The 16,328-nt window shown below is 39.8% G+C and overlaps 1 protein-coding gene across 5 annotated transcripts in view; it reads left to right on the top strand.

Annotated features, from left to right (window-relative positions):
• The window catches only part of LOC122554466 (nucleoprotein TPR), a 149,199-nt gene that overhangs the window by 112,899 nt on the left and 19,972 nt on the right, over positions 1–16,328 (top strand). For 2 of the 5 annotated variants that reach the window (XM_043699535.2, XM_043699536.2), the window contains exons 41-43: positions 3,499–3,615; positions 11,359–11,449; positions 13,649–13,833. In XM_043699535.2, coding sequence (XP_043555470.2) covers positions 3,499–3,615; positions 11,359–11,449; positions 13,649–13,833 — 393 coding nt within the window. The remainder of the gene's footprint in view (positions 1–3,498; positions 3,616–11,358; positions 11,450–13,648; positions 13,834–16,328) is intronic. The other 3 variants (XM_043699537.2, XM_043699538.2, XM_087990746.1) reach the window with 3 other exon arrangements.

The following is a 16,328-nucleotide window of genomic DNA, read 5'->3' on the forward strand; positions in this document are numbered from 1 at the left end:
TTGTTTGAAGAAGTAACTAAGAGGATTAATGAAGGCAGAATGGTGGGCATGATCTGTAAGGACTTGAGTAAGGCATTCAACAATGTTCCTCATGGTAGACTGGTTAGCAAGGTTCGATCTCGCAGAATACAAAGAGAAATATGCAAACTGGGTTTTAAAAATGCCACAAGGATCACTGCTTTTCATCATTTATGTAAATGGTTTGGATGTGAATATAGGAGCTGTGGTTAGTAATTTGCAGATAACACTAAAGTTGCAGGTTTAGTGGACAGCTAAGAAGGGTACCTGAGAATACAACTGGACTTTGATCACATGGCCTGAGGAGTGGCAGATAGAGTTTAATTTAGATAAATGTGAGGTGCTGCATTTTGGAAAGGCAAATCCAGTCAGAACTAATCCACTTAATGGTAAGGTCCTTGGGAGTGTTGCTGAACAAAGACCTTGGAATGCAGGTTCATATTTCCTTGGAAGTAGAGTCACAGGTGGATTGGATAGTGAAGAAGGTGTTTGGTCTGCTTGTCTTTATTGGTCAGTGCATTAAGTATAGGAGTTGGGAGATCATGTTGCGAATGTACAGGACATTGCTCAGGCCACGTTTGAATACTGCATTCAATTCTGATCTTACTACTCAAGGAGGGATGTTGTGGAACTTGAAAGGGTTCAGGAAAGTGTACAAGGGTGTTGCCAGGGTTGGAGGGTTTGAACTGTGTGGGGAGAGGCTGAATAGCTGGTTCTGCTTACTCGAGAGTGTTGGAGGTTGAGGGGTGACTTTAAGAAGTTTGTAAAATCATGAGGGGCATAGTTTCTCTGGGGTAGGGGAATCCAAAAGTAGAGGGCATAGGTTTCAGGTGAGAAAGGAAAGATTTAAAAAGGATCTAAGCAGTTCCATGCCTAATTTTTTCATGCAGCTGGTGGTGCATGTATGGAATGAGCAGCCAGCCAAAGTGGTGGAGGCTGGTACAAATACAGCATTTAAAAGGCATCTGAATAAGTATATCAATAGGAATGGCTTAGAGGGGGATGGGCCAAGTGCTGGCAAATGGGAATACATTTATTTAGGATGTCTGGTCAGACTGAACATGTTGAACCGAATATAAAGCATTGTAGTGCAGTACATGCCTTTCGGCTCCTGATGGTTTCACAGGTCGGTGCAACAATCTGAAGCCCATCTAACTGACACTATTCGATTATCATCAATATATTTATCCAATGACCATTTTGATGCCCTTAATGACGGCAAGTCCGTTACTGTTGCAGGCAAGGCAGTCCATGCCCTTACTGAGTAAAGAACCTATCTCTGACATTTGTCCTATAATCTGTCACCCCTCAATTTAAAGCTATGTCCCCTCATGTTAGCCATCAACGTCCAGGAAAAAGGCACTCACTGACCACACTATCTAACTCTCTGATCATTTGGTATGCCTATAATAAGTCACCTCTCAACTACCTTCTCTAAGGAAAACAGCCTCAAGTCCCTCAGCCTTTCCTCATAAGACCTTCCTTCCATACCAGGCAATATCCTGGTAAATCTCTCTAACATCCTTTCCAATGCTTCCACGTCCTTCCTATAATGCGGCAACCAGAACTATATGCAATATTCCAAGTACGGCCACACCAGAGTTTTGTGCAGCTGCAACCCCATGGTCCTGAAACTCAATCTCTCGACTGATAAAAGCTAACACACTGTACGCCTTGTTAACAACCTTAACAAACTGGGTGGCAACTTTGAGGGATCTATGTACATGGATACCAAGATCTCTCTGCTCATCCACACTACCATGAATCTTACCATTCGCCCAGTACTGTGTATTCCTGTTACTTCTTCCAAAATGAACCACCTCACACTTTTCCGCATTAAACTCCAGCTCTGCAGCTTATCTATGTCCCTCTATAAACTGCAACATCCTTCCACATTGTCCACAATTCCACTGATTTTAGTGTCATCTGCAAATTTACTAACTTATCCTTGTACATCATCATCCAGGTCATTTACAAAAATGACAAACAGCAGTTGCCTCAAATCAGATGCATGTGGTGCACCACTCGTAACTGAACTTCAGGGTGAACATTTCCCATCGACCACCACCCCTCTGCCCCCGTACAGCTAGCCAATTTCTGATCCAAGCCACTGAATCACCCTCAATCCCATGCCTCCGTTTTTTTTCTGTAATAGCCTATGATGGAGAACCGTGTCAAATGCTTTACTGAAGGGTCTGTTTCCACGCTCTACAAATCTATGAATCTATAACTGCTTAAGTATTGGCTTCATGTTGGTTTCTGATCATCTCCCGCTGTCGCTCCTTTTTAATTGATTAATCTTCTGAAGAGTCATTTTAGACTCAAACTGTTAACTCTGTTTCCCACTTCACGGAGGCTGTCTGTCCTGCTGAGCTTTTCAGCACTTTTCTATTTCTGCTGTATTTTGCTTTTGAAATAATTCTATAATAGTGTTTTTGCTGTCTTTTTCTCAGGATTCTTTTAGAATGCACAGATGAAATGTACCTGGGCAAGGAACCTTGCCTCAAGTTTGACTAGTTTATTGTTTGTCTCTTTATTTCAGATGTCATTGTGTCATTTCTAGCCGCATCTTTTGATGTCATCTCTGTTTGCCATTTGATCTGTTTTCCTGTTTAAATACTGAAGTAAATAACAGTAATTATTTGAAGTGTTGCTTAATTTTAATGAATTGGGTGAAATTTATCTAGTTAATGATTGGGAACCCAAGAATCAAGGCTACGATCTCTTAAAGTCTTTGTGTTTTTCAGAACTTTGGTCTCTGAATAATAGCAATAGTGTCTCCATTGGAGTATGTTCTCATTTTCAAAATATTCCTCCTCAAATCTTTTATATTATAGCCATCTATTTAGTTAGAATGTAGCACTTCACTTGGCCAAGATGGTCCCTAATGCTTATGCATGCGTTGCACCTTTCTCAAGCTTCGTGTCCCAAATTGCTTCTCAGCCAATGAAGTATTTTTACAGAATTTGCTGTTGTGTGCAGGGAATGTGGATGGTCGCAGTGATCACCTGACAATCTCATACTGGCAAATGATTTAGAAACTAATTCATCTGTTTTAACCATTAATTGTTCAAATACTTCCATATTAAAATTACGAATGCTTACTTTGAAGGGCACACTTTCAGTGCACTCAGTATTGGGCATTATGTTGAATTCAAAACATAGCTATTAGTAGCTGATTGAAGTCTTGGAGAACTGAGAAATTAATATAATCATTCCTGGTTGATAATCTAACTTTCCTCATGTATTGAATCCTAGTTTCTTTGTAAAACAGAAAACCTTGCTTGTTTGTAACATTCTTTCCCAGTTTCCACCACCAAACTAATATTTTGCATATGTGGGAATTTTGCAGGATGACAAAAGGAAAGCATATGAAGAATAGGATATTATGGAGGAAGTCTACTTAGTAATTTTTATTTTAGTTTTCCAGAGGTGCAAACTGAAGTTTCTGACCCCATTAACTGTTTTTGATCCTTGTAGGAGGAATATGATGAGGATGATGAGGATGATGATACTGGAATTGAGGATGGTGATGGTGAAGATAGTAATGGGGGTAGTCCTGATGGAGAAGATAATTATGATGGTGGCGATGCAGAGGTATGCAAAAATTGAGATTTGGGAATATTGATGTGGCTGAAGTGACAAAAATGCTGTGATCAGCATTTTGCATTGAAAGTGCCTCTGAAACTCACCTTCAAAAAACATTTGATTTCCTCATTGTGTAATTATGAGACCTAGTGAACAGGCACCAAATGCACTGTAACAGTTCTGTTGAATCAAATTGTGAAAATACAGGTTGAGGCTATGTGCATGATTTAACTAAGTCAGTGCTAATGTATACTATACTCCTGAGCTTTTTGTCTGTGACTGTTATGGTATTCACCATAATGGGTACAGGAGTGGACCACTTGTGCATGTTCAACCGTTCTCTTGCATCATTTCTGAACTATACTATAATTATTTATCTGCTCATGCTCCACATCTTATGACACCCGACGCAGTAAACATCTGTTGACTTGTTAGAAAATTATTTGACTCAGACTCTGCATTTTGTCAGGATGGAGTTCCGTGTTTTCACTAATCTTTGGAAATATCAGTTCCTCCTGTCATAGTCATACAGCATAGAAACATACCCTTTGTACCAACCAATCCCTGTCAATTGTAATTTCAAATCAAACTAGGCCCACCTGCCTGCACTTGGCCAATACCTTCCAAACATTTGTTATTGTATACTTATTCAAATGTCTTTTAAATGTTTAAATTGTATCCGAATCCACCAATTTCTCTGGAAGTTCATTTCACACATGAACCATGCTCTGATTTTGAAAAAATAAACAAGTTGCCAGACATATCTTTTTTTAAATCTTTCTCCTCTCAACTTATAAATATGCCCTGTACTCTTGAAATCCCCCACCCTAAGTAAAAGTCACCTGCCATTCATATCTGTACCCTTGATGATTTTATAAACCTCTATAAGGTCACCCTTCAACCTCTTATGCTTCTGTGAAAAATACCTCAACCTATCCAGCCTCCTCTTATCACTCAAACCCTCCATTTTCGGCAACATCCTGGTAAATCTTTTCTGAACCCTCTCCAGCTTATTAATATCCTTCCTATAACTGGGCCACCAGAATTTCACACAGTACACGAGAGGAGGCCTCACCAACGTCCTGTACAACCTCAATATTACGACCCAACTCCTATACTCAAAAGGTCTGAATAATGAAGGCAAGCATGCTAAATGCCGCCTTACCTACCCATTCAAAATGCAATGCAAACTTCAAAGACTTATGTACCTGAATCCCTAAGTCCCTCTGTTCTATGACACTAACCATGGCCCTACTTTGAATTTTATGAGTCCTGTCCTTGTTTGTTTTAACAAAATGCAATACTTTGCATTTATCCAAATTTAAATTCCATCTGCCACTCCTCAGCCCATTGACCCAGCTGATCAATATCTCTTTTTAATATTAGATATCCTTCTTCACTGTCTGCTATACCACCAATTTGGTGTCATCCACAAACTTAGTAACCATTTATACAAATGACAAGCAAAAGCGGATCCAGCGTTGATTCCTGTTGAACACCATTGGTTAACGGCCTCCAAATCCTCAGTCTGTCTCCTGCCGTTAAGCCAATTTTGTGTCCAGTTGGCAAAATCATCCAGAATCACATGAGATGTAACTTTATTAACCATTCTTTTTTACTCCCTGGACATGAGCATCACTAGCTAGGCCAGCATTCACTGCCCATCCCTAATTGCCCAGAGGGCAGTTAAGAGTCAACACAATGCTGTGGCTCTGGAGTCACATGTGGGTAAGGTCAAATAAGGATGGCAGATTTTCTTCCCTAAAGGACATTACTGACCAAGATGGGTTTTTCCAATAATCAACAATGGAGTTACGGTCATCAGTAGACCCTTAATTCTAGATTTTTATTGAATTCAAATTCGATAATTTGTCTTGGCAAGATTCTAGCCCACGTCCCAGGAACATTAGCCATGTTTCTGGATTAATAATCTTATGATAATATCACTAAACCATTGCCTTCCCTAAATTTCGGTGAACTTATCTAACAAGTTCTTCTACCACTTTAACATTGTGGTGCTCCCAGTCAATGTTTGGAAAATTTAAAATCACTCATTATTACAACATTTTATTCTTACATATATCTGAGAGCTCTCTACATACTTGTTCCTCAATTTCCCTCTGACTGTTGGGGTGGTCTTGTAATACAATCCCTTCAAGGTGATCATCCCTTTCTGATTTCTAATCTCAACTTCTATATTTTGACTGGACAATTTTTAAAAATATCTTCTCAAGTGACAACAGGAATGTTTTCCTTAATCAAAAACACCACTCCTCCTCCATTTTTGCCTCCCTTTCTATCCTTCCTGTAACATCTGAAAACCCAGAAGATTGAGTTTCCAGTCCTGTCCATCCTTCAGCAAAGCTTCTCTAATAACTCTGTCCCAATCCCATATTCCCAAACACGCCCTGAGTTTATCAGCCTTACATGTAAGACCTGTTGCATTGAAATAAATGCAGTTTAATTATTCAGATTAACTTTGTTCTTTGACTTGCTCTTGTCTGACTTTTCTAATTAACTTGGAGAAAGTGTTGACTGCAAATGCTGGAGATCAGAGTCGAAAAGTGTGGTGCTGGAAAAGTATAGCCAGCCAGGCAGTATCAGAGTAGCAGGAGAGTTGATGTTTTGAGCAGAAGCTCTTTGTTAGGAATGTTGGGGGCGGGGGGGCGCAAGGGTGCTGAGAGGTAAATGGGAGAGGGCTGGGACTGGGGGGGGGGGGGGTGGCGAATGCAATACATAGATGAAGGTGGGGGGTGATGGTGATGAGTCAGAATGGAGGGTGGAGCAGATAGGTAGGAAGGAAAATGGACAGTTCAAGAGGGTGGTGCCGAGTTGGAGGGTTGGATCTGGGATAAGGTGGGGGGAGGGGAGATGGGGAAACTGGTGAAATCGACATTGATCCCGTGTGCTTGGAGGGTCCCAAGGCGGAAGATGAGGTGCTCTTCCTGCAGGCGTTGGGTGGTTAGAATTTGGTGGTGGAGGAGGCCCATGACTTGCATGTCCTTGGCAGAGTGGGAGGGGGCTTTGGACCATAGGAAGGTGGGATTGATTGTTGCGTCTATCCTGGAGATGTTCTTTGAAACGTTCTGCAAGTTGGCGTCCTGTCTCCCCAATGTAGAGGAGAGCATTGAGAGCAACGGACACAGTGGACAAGGTGTTTGGGTGTGCAAAATGATCTCTGCTGGATGTGGAAGGATCCTTTGGGGCTTGGAAGGAGGTGAGGGATGATGTATGGGTGCAGGTTTTACACCTCTTGCGCTGGCAAGCAAGGTACTGGGAGTGGAGGGTAGGTTGGTGGGGGCATGGACCTAAGGGTGCAGATAAGGGTGGGGTGGGAAACATATCTCTGGTGGTAGGGTCTGTTTGTCAGTGGCGGAAATGGTGGAGGATTGTGTGTTGTATCTGTCGGTTGGTGGGGTGGAAGGGGAGGACTGTGGGGTTCTATCCTTGTTGTGATTGGAGGGGTGGTTTCAAGGAGGATTGGAGGGGTGGGGAATGTGGAGGGAATGCTCTGGAGGGCATTGTTGACCACGTGGGAGGGAAAATTGCGGTCCTTGAAGTAGGAGGCCATCTGGGATGTCCTGCAGGGGAATTGGTCCTCCTGGGAGTAGATTCCCTCTCCCACTCCACCAAGGATCCAATCCTCCAACTCTACACCGCCTTGTTGAACTGACCTACCTTCCATTTTCCTTCCCACCTATCCGCTCCATCCTTTACTTCGACCTGTCACCATTACCCCCGCACCTTCATCTACCTATTGCATTCCCAGCTACCTTCCCCCTCAGCCCCACCCCCCTCCCATTTATCTCAGCCCCCTTGGGGTACCCCCACCACATTCCTGATGAAGACCGTAGTCTTGCAGTGTCGACTCTCCTGCTCCTCTGATGCAGCTTGACCAGCTGTGTTTTGCCAGCGCCACACTTTTTCCCCAATTAACGTGTTCTTCTCAGATTCAGAATCATCCATCACACAACACACTCACACTCCCAGGCTCCCTTAATAGAAATAGCACTTCTTCCCCCGAGGATCGTGATCCCTTGCCAGTTTGGGTGAAAGTCATACCATTTGACTGCATCTTATCTGCCCCAGAAGAGCTCCTGGTGATCCAAGAATCTGAATCTCTGAACATTACACTACGTCTTCAGCTATTTATTTATCTCCTTTATCCTTTCATTCCTTCCCTCATTCAAGGTTGGCACTGGGATTAAACTGGAGATTATTACTTTTAAAGGTTTTTTTATCTTCTTCTTTAACCTCTTATATTCACTCTGTAAAGCCTTAATCTCTGCCCTAACTTTGTTATTTCTATCAATGTGTACAATAACTTCCAGCTTCTCGCTCTCCCTTTGGCAGTATGCTACAAACATTTTGAGATGTCCTTCACCCTGACACCAGGAAAGCAACACCATATCCTAGATTCATGCTCACTGCCACAGAATCTCCTATTTGTACCCTGACAGGAGAGTCCTCTATAAAAATTGTTATTTTAAATTTTGTCTAACCCTGCCTAATACAAGTTTAAGTTTTAGTGCCCAAGATCTAACTGCCTCTTCTATTTTCTTCTGAGAGACTACCCTTTCAGCAGTACTCAGAAATGAATATGTTTGAGAGGAATCACCACAGAATACTTCTGAATTATCTTCTTGCTTTTCCTGACAGTCATCCACTTATGTGACTGATCCTGCTGTGTAATCACTTCTCTAAATCTGCTAGCCATTTAACTGTGTCTCTTGTATGCCCTCAATGACATCAATCCTAAGAAAAAACAGCTTTCAGTAGCTCCCTGGATATAAAATAAGTTACCTTTCTTTACCCAAATTAATATTAAACATAAAGTATATAAGTATTAAATCAACCACTTAGCTAAACATAAAAACAGCCGCTCTTCACGTAGTCCAGAAGACAGCTTTCAGTCCTCTGATCTTGGAAAAAATAATCTCATTCCAGAGCCATCCACATGTCAGCCTCTCCAAAACTCCATTAATACAACTGTGTTTTTAAAAAAAAAAATCCCTCTTTCCGCAATTTTAAAAAAAAGATCTCGAGCGATATTTTGTAAAAACTCTCCTCTTCAACGCATTTAATTTTTTGAAGTCAAATTTTAAAAAAACTCTTAATAACCATTTATTGGCCTCGCCAAAAGCTCAGTAAACGCAAGCCCATTTGAAAAAAAAACATGCTTTTTTTGGGGGGAGGCGCTTTGTGGGGTTTGTACTTTTGACTATAAAAGAACCAAAAAGAAACCAAATAACTAACTTAGACATTTTGTACTTATTATCTTTTGAGTCGTATAAGCAAGCTTGAAATCTCAGGAGTAGCTGCAAGATCCACACTTTTCTCAATCCACCATTTTTAAAATTCAACTTTTTGTCCTCAGTCCAGAAACTTACTTTCTGATTCTACTGTGAGGTTATTTGTTTTGGGCCAAAAAAGGATTGACCAGGGTGCTTCATAGATGGTATGAAGTTAAATACAATGACTATCCAAAGGCACTTGGCAGTTCAGGTGCAAGATCTACAAAATGTTACGAATAGGTACAGAAAATAAAAAAGCTAATTGTTTGCTGGCCTTTATATGTCGAGGAGAAAGTGAGGTCTGCAGATGCTGGAGATCAAAGTTGAAACTTTATTGCTGGAACAGCACAGCAGGTCAGGCAGCATCCAGGGAACAGGAGATTCGACGTTTCGGGCACAGGCCCTTCTTCAGGAATGATTCCTGAAGAAGGGCCTGTGCCCGAAACGTCAAATCTCCTGTTCCCTGGATGCTGCCTGACCTGCTGTGCTGTTCCAGCAATAAAGTTTCAACTTTATATGTCGAGGACTGGAGTACAAGGGTGAACCTCTGGTTAGATCCCACTTTGGAGTGCTATGAGCAGATGCAGGCACCACACATGAGGAAAGAAGATATATTGGCTTTGGAAGGAGGACAACATAGGTTTATAAGAATGACATCTGGACTTCCTTGGTTAAGTTTGAGGAGAGATTATACAAATTTGGCCTGTTTTCTCTAGCAATTTAAGAAAGTTGAAGGGTGATCTGATGAAAATCTTCTAGCTATTAACAGGAAAAGACAGGGTAGATGATAAAATGAAATCCTTTTTCTTCTGGCTGAAGATGCAGAACGAGGGTGAGTATTCTGAAAATTGGAGCCAGATTGTTCAGGAGGGACATTAGGAAGCACTTGTTCACACAGGTTAGTAGAAGTTTCAAATATTGTTCCACAAATGGCAGTCAATGCTAGATCAGTTGTTAATTTTAATTCTATCCGTTAATACATATGCTTAACAAAACTTTACCTATCTCAGCTTTAAAATTAAGCAACAAAATTAAGGGATATGGGCTGAATGCAGGTGGAAAGAGTTAGGCCATGATCAGCCATGATCTCATTTGAATGGGTGGAAGAGGCTTGAGGGGCTCAATGACCACCTCCTGTTCCTATGTTCCTGTATTGAATGCTATTCACATTTCAAACTTCATTTATGCCACTCCGCAGTCTTCCAAAACGAGATTAATACAAGTCGGCTTTATGTAACCTGTCTTTCATGATTTAATCCTTGTGTCCTGATATCATTGTGGTGAATTGTGTTGTACCTCCTTTTAAGGATAACATTGTTAAATTTGGTGATTAACCTAATTGCTGCTTGCTTGTTTATGAGCAAGTCTCTGTACAACAGAGGTATCACTTCATTTCGATGAGTCTTTTTAAAATCATTTTTGTGCCTACTCCCAAATTTTGATTCATGCAGCTGACTACCAAATTGTTTGATCCTTCACATCACTTTGTCTCAACAGTAATTACATGGAACCATGTTTTTCAGTTGATGTGATGATTGAACATAGCTTCAAGTTGAAATCTTTCTGACAAGTTTTTATCCAAGCTTATTTAATTTATCTGCTTTCTGTTCCCATCTGTACAGCTCACTGTCACTCCAACTTTTATCATTGATAATTCTTGAATATACAATCACCCCCTCATTGAAATTAGTTCAACTTCTGATTAATATTGAGCAAGTAATGACTCTCCACCTTTTTATATAGTTTATCAGCTCTTTCATGTCCAGCTGACCTATAGTTGTAACATTAGAACACTTCTGCCCTTTGTGGTAGGCTTGGTAATCCAAGACTTAAGCTGATTTGTCTTCAGTCAGTGACTTGACTTGAGTAGCCAGTCTTGGCTCATTGACACTGCACAATTTAACTTATGGAAGAAAGTATTGTTTTAGAAATGATGTTTTAGTATAATTGCAGCAATCCTCTGCAGTCCCAGTCTCTTGAATACATCTTACCTGCATTTCTATTGAGAACACAATCAATGCTATGTGATAGCTGTCTTTCTGTAGTCAAATCTGTTGAACATGTTTGTTTTCCTGCAGGAGAAATGTCATAAAGGGACAGAAAGCTTTCACACATTAATTTTAGAAATTTTGTCAGTGAAACTATCTGATTTTGAGAGTCTGAAGTGAATCCTTCTAGTTTGGAATAATCCTTTGGAATTTGTTTCTGCAATAATTTTAAAATACATTTTGCAAATTAAGTGCAAACAATTTTGATTATTCAAAGAAATCCTAAAATCTGTAGTGTTTAATTTTTGGTTCAGTAACTTTCCTTGAGTTGGTCTTAATGTCACCTGGGTTTTGAGGAATGTGACAGATGTAGAATTAGAGACTGCTTAAGTTATAAATTTTGTGAGGAATGAGGCTGTGACTTTGAAAGACTACTTCCTTTTCTAAATTTGAGCCTACTTTTCGCATAGGGTGCTGACGGGACAGAACAGAGTGCAGAAAATGAACAAAGTGGTAGCATTTGTAAAGAAGGAGAAAGTACTCAAATACCAGAAGATAATTGTAAGTATGATTAAACTGAAAGCTGTAGTATAACCAAGTCAGTTAAGGAAAAAAATGCACTCGATAATTTTGGTAACAGTGGTCCCTGTGAAATTCCGTTCTCAACTGTTTTGCAAAGGATCCAACCCATTACAGAAGTGTTTATTGATTTGGTTTTGTTGCAAAATTGTTAACATGTGCCATGAACATGACTGAAGGCTGCCCCGATGATGCCAGTAAAATATATCTTTTAACTGAAGACAACCCAATTTTAATAAAACAGGCTTTACTGAGGAGTACCAATTTCTAAAGGCATCATTTAACTCATTTATGCATTTATTTAGCTTTGAAAATCCCATCTGTGTTTGGTTCCTCATTTGAAGGATGAAAGAAGCACATGACTCTTAAGCTTTTCTCCCTGTAGGAATATGGTTTCTACTCGCAATCATATGTTGCCAACAAAGCTAAGTCGTAGTTCAAAGTTGCTTTTCTTGTTGATGAATGGATCTTTGCATCTCGGCAAAACCTCATGCTGCTAGCCTTGCTAAGCCTCGAGTCCCAACAGAGAACATCATTTTTCAGTGCTTCTCCCCTTGTGATTGGGGCTGGTTGTCTCCTATCTGGCACTTCTCCATCTTTTTAATTCTTGTTCTTTGACACCTTTTTATTATCTTGTCTTTTAATTGTTTATAGCCACTATGACAACCCACCACAGGGTTTCTCCTCCTCTTGGTATTCCTCAGTTGTACTGTATCTCTTGTCTTTATTCAACTATGGCCTCGACCTTGTCAATGGTGTCTTTCTGGACTACTACTTTCATCCTCTCTCTCCTATTAATGGGATTTATTTCAATGGTTTGTGATGTCGTTCTAGAGGCAAAATTAAAATTGTCCATATTTTAGCATAATGCATTAATTTAAATGCCAGATCAGTTCTGGGAACTTCCAATTGATACTTCTATGATCTTATATGCAAGATTTAATTAGGACAAGAAATACAGTACAATACAAAAAAAAACCAACAGAACGCGATGCCTGTGTGGCATATAGTCATAGTGGCTACAACAGATGAGAAGACATGATAATAAAACGTTGTCAAAGAATAAGAAAGCTGGAGAGAATTTGAATTTCATTAAACCACCTCCACGAGTAGTCCTGTACTCAGTCTTCATAAAATTTCACAATCTAACAATGCCTCAAACATAGGAAACTTTTTTTAAAAACCTCAATTTACTATGAGAGTTAACGATCAGTTCAGATCATCATTTATGTTCAAAACATCAGGATCCGATTGTGAAGGACCTGGACTTGCTTTTGTATGGTAACAAAGCTAAAGCCACATCTTGCTTCCTGTTTGCCAACAAAATAACCCCAGGTCCACATGCAATTTCATCCTTCTACTTGTCTCATTTTCAGAAAACAAGTGGGCAATAATGTCACAAAATGTGAAAGTGTTCCCACAATTATGAGTAGTTCCAAAGTTTATTAAACCAATTCAAACATAATTAACTCATAATTAATGTTACCTGTTCCTCATCCCATTCCATCTCTGGCATTCCTTCAAGCTACATTAGATAACATGCAGAACAAAATTGGTCACTACTGTTAAAAGATTGAGTTTGTAGCTTTGTGTGAGGAGGGACTCTGAAAAGATACCTGATGTCAAGGTGACATTGAAAGACTTCTTTTAATACTATTAATTTAGTAACATTACTGCTCTGTGTAATGTGCATTTCATTAATTAAATGGTAAAAATACAGCTTTGTAAGAGGGGAGTTTCTTCACAACATCTCCATACTCCTCCTCATTTTATTGATGTATATGTGCTTAATTGAGTAGAGAAATTGCTTGGAATTGTATGTCCTTCTTGACTACAACCTGAATGATGATATGGGATTGGAGATTTCAACAATTTTTTGAAACTTGAGTGGAAGAACTTTGGCATTAAGAGAAAACTAGGGCAATTCGATCAACCTAGAAAACAAGTGACACAGGTCGATCTTGTGATCAGTAGAAAATTATTTTATCCAAAAGTCTATTTACTTGGCACAGATGCTATCCATGACATTATGCATGAAATTCCAGTTTATAACGTTTGCAAGTTAGGTGTAAAATTGGATCAGTTATGCTTAATATGGTAATTGTCCTATTGGTTATGGAACAGGGTGTTGAATTAGGACAAGGTTGCTGACGGACAAAAATAATTTTTCTTTTTTGTCAGCAGCTGGCGGTGAAGGTAATGTCCCCACCACAGATTCTTATACTTCGGAAGCTTCTCGAGAACAGCAGGCCATATCTGAAAGACAGGCCCCACGACTACTACGGTCACCACGGAGACCACCTCATCCTCTTCCTCCACGATTAACAATTCAACCGCCAGCTCAAGAACTGGGGCCACCAGCACAGGTAGTTTCTTTTAGCCAACTTGTTCAGGCACTTCATAACACCCTCGAGTCGTATTGTTGCAAGTCTTTTTTTGAACCCAGATCTTTTGGACCTGGATCATATGGATCCAGTCTTCTTTGACCTGCATAGGCAAATATTTTCTAAAATATGTATTCAGATCATCTTGTTAAGCCCTGGAGTAGATGGAAGTTTAGCGGTTAAGTCTCCTAGTTCACTGGTAGGAATACTACCATTACAACACCAGAGCCCTCCCATCTGCACAGGTAAATATTTGATAGACCTATTCAGACTGATTGCAATGCACTTCAGGGTGTGAATCTCGCACCTGGACCTTCTCGCCCTAAGTTAGGGACACTATGCTACAAGGCCTTCCCATCTAAACAGGAACTCTGAGCTTAATTGTCAAATAATGCTGCTTATTCTACCCTCTTAACTATAACCCAGAGCTTTAAAAGGAACAATTTGTCATCCAACCCAAGTAGGCGAGATGTTGTCCACAAACTGAAGTAGTAATCAACAACATATGTTTATAACTTTGAGTACCTGATTAAATTTACACTGCATCCAGAGATTCCCAACCTGGTTGAATTTTGGCAGGACAACACAATGTGCACAAGTGTGTTACTCAGACTTTCTTCTCTGATAATCCTCAAACAAAAGGTTGCAAATTTTGTCAGGTCTTGTGATGTGTCATATACCCAGTCTGCAAGTTTGAGTTAATAATTCAAACGTAAATTTGGATTGTTCATCTCCCTTTTCTTTCCATACCATGTCATTTTTCTGTTACTGTCCCAGATCCGAGTTCTCCTTGAATGAGTCAACTTCTGTTTGCTTCAAAAGATCCCTTGGGGTATCTTTCACTTGGTTATCTCATTCTGAGCAGACAGTGTCCTCTTGTGAAGGCATTCACATCCAGTATGTTTTTACAGGGATAATTTTATTCAAGTTCCTTTCTGCCCTAGTCACCCTATTTATATTTTCTTTGACAGTGACTAATGATTATAAAATTAATGATCATTGCTCATCACTCTGAGTCATGAGCAAATCCCATTTATCTCTGATCTTGCTTTGCATGATTGCATTGGCATTATAGTTTTAATTGTTGAATGTATAGCATAGAATTTTCAATCTCCCCTAATTGAGTTTTGTAGGCAAAGCCGAATTGCATCTCACTTAGTTGCTCTGCTACTTGAGTCATCATTTCAGTCTCTTTTTGCTGTTCCATCCTTCTGTCCTCCTCTTATGCTCTGCCTCCCATGTTTCACGCAAATTTCTTCTATTGATGAAATTGAATCAACATGTGAAAAATAAAGCACCAGTGAAATAATTGCTAGCCACAGATATGATCTGAGCGATTTGCCCCTGTGCAGACAGGAATATTTTTCCTAAAAGATGCAATAAGCACGTTTCAGCACATCCTTGTAGGGGAAGAAAGTTTTTCTTCACTTATGAGGATATCGATGTCAAAATTTGCATGTACTAGCGATCTTAAATTGCACTTGACAAATAGATTTATGCTGGGTTTAGAGTAAATATATTGTGTTGTTGATTGGCTCAACTAAAATTTCTGTATGTTGTCAACAGTGATGGCCTGGGAGAGTTAGGACATCTGTCAGTATGCAACCATGTTACCCTTGTGCTTGCTGTCCTCTACTGTAATGAGGTGAAGGTCAATCTGTGAACTTCTTTCAGTGCCTTAACTGTTAAGTGGTTGTCAAATCAGGTTTCAAAACAAAATAATTTGTAATTGTCTTCAAATAAATGCTTTTTGGATGGACAATTGTATGTGGGAGGATGAATTAACAAATGGCTGGGGTAACTGAGAAGTTCTCTGGTTCCAAGTTTTTTAATGTTAATGATTTCTCATAGTGGTGCTCACCAGTTGAGGTGGCTGTGTGGTGACTTGGGTGGATCCAATTGGAGATAAGTTATGGTGAATATTTGGAGGCATACTGTAAATTGGAGTTTTAGGGCTGTAGTCTAGATTGATGTGCCAAAGAAATGTACATGTAATGACCCAGTTAGAGTCACAGGAAAATGCAATCTTGACAAACAAATGCTACTTAGATTTCCCACGTGCAAGTTCTTTTTAATGAAAATGTATATTTATTACCTTTTTTTTCCATGTTCAACCTTTACAATGCTTTGATTTAGAATACCTGGTCATACTATTAATTGATTACTGAGTTGGAGTCTAAGTTATTTTGAGAGTTTGAAAAACTGTATTAGTAAAGAAATATTATGGACACATTGAGATTTACAGCATAAGGAGGAAGTTCAGCCCTCTGGTCAACAAATATCTTAGCACACTAATCCCATTTTCCAGCTCTTGGCCTATATCCTGTGGCAGCACAGGTAAGTATCTAAATCATGTTTAAATGTTACCAGCATGTGTGACTAAGCCACCATTTCAGGCAAGAATTCCAGCCTCCGATCACAATCTGATCATAGAATCATAGTGTACAGAGGAAGTCCTTTTGCTCGTCAGGTCTGTA

Source organism: Chiloscyllium plagiosum, unplaced genomic scaffold, assembly GCF_037043375.1.
Source record: "Chiloscyllium plagiosum isolate Xiang-an unplaced genomic scaffold, Cpla_swu_hap1 HiC_scaffold_9, whole genome shotgun sequence".
In the NCBI taxonomy this organism is placed as follows: Eukaryota; Metazoa; Chordata; class Chondrichthyes; order Orectolobiformes; family Hemiscylliidae; genus Chiloscyllium; species Chiloscyllium plagiosum.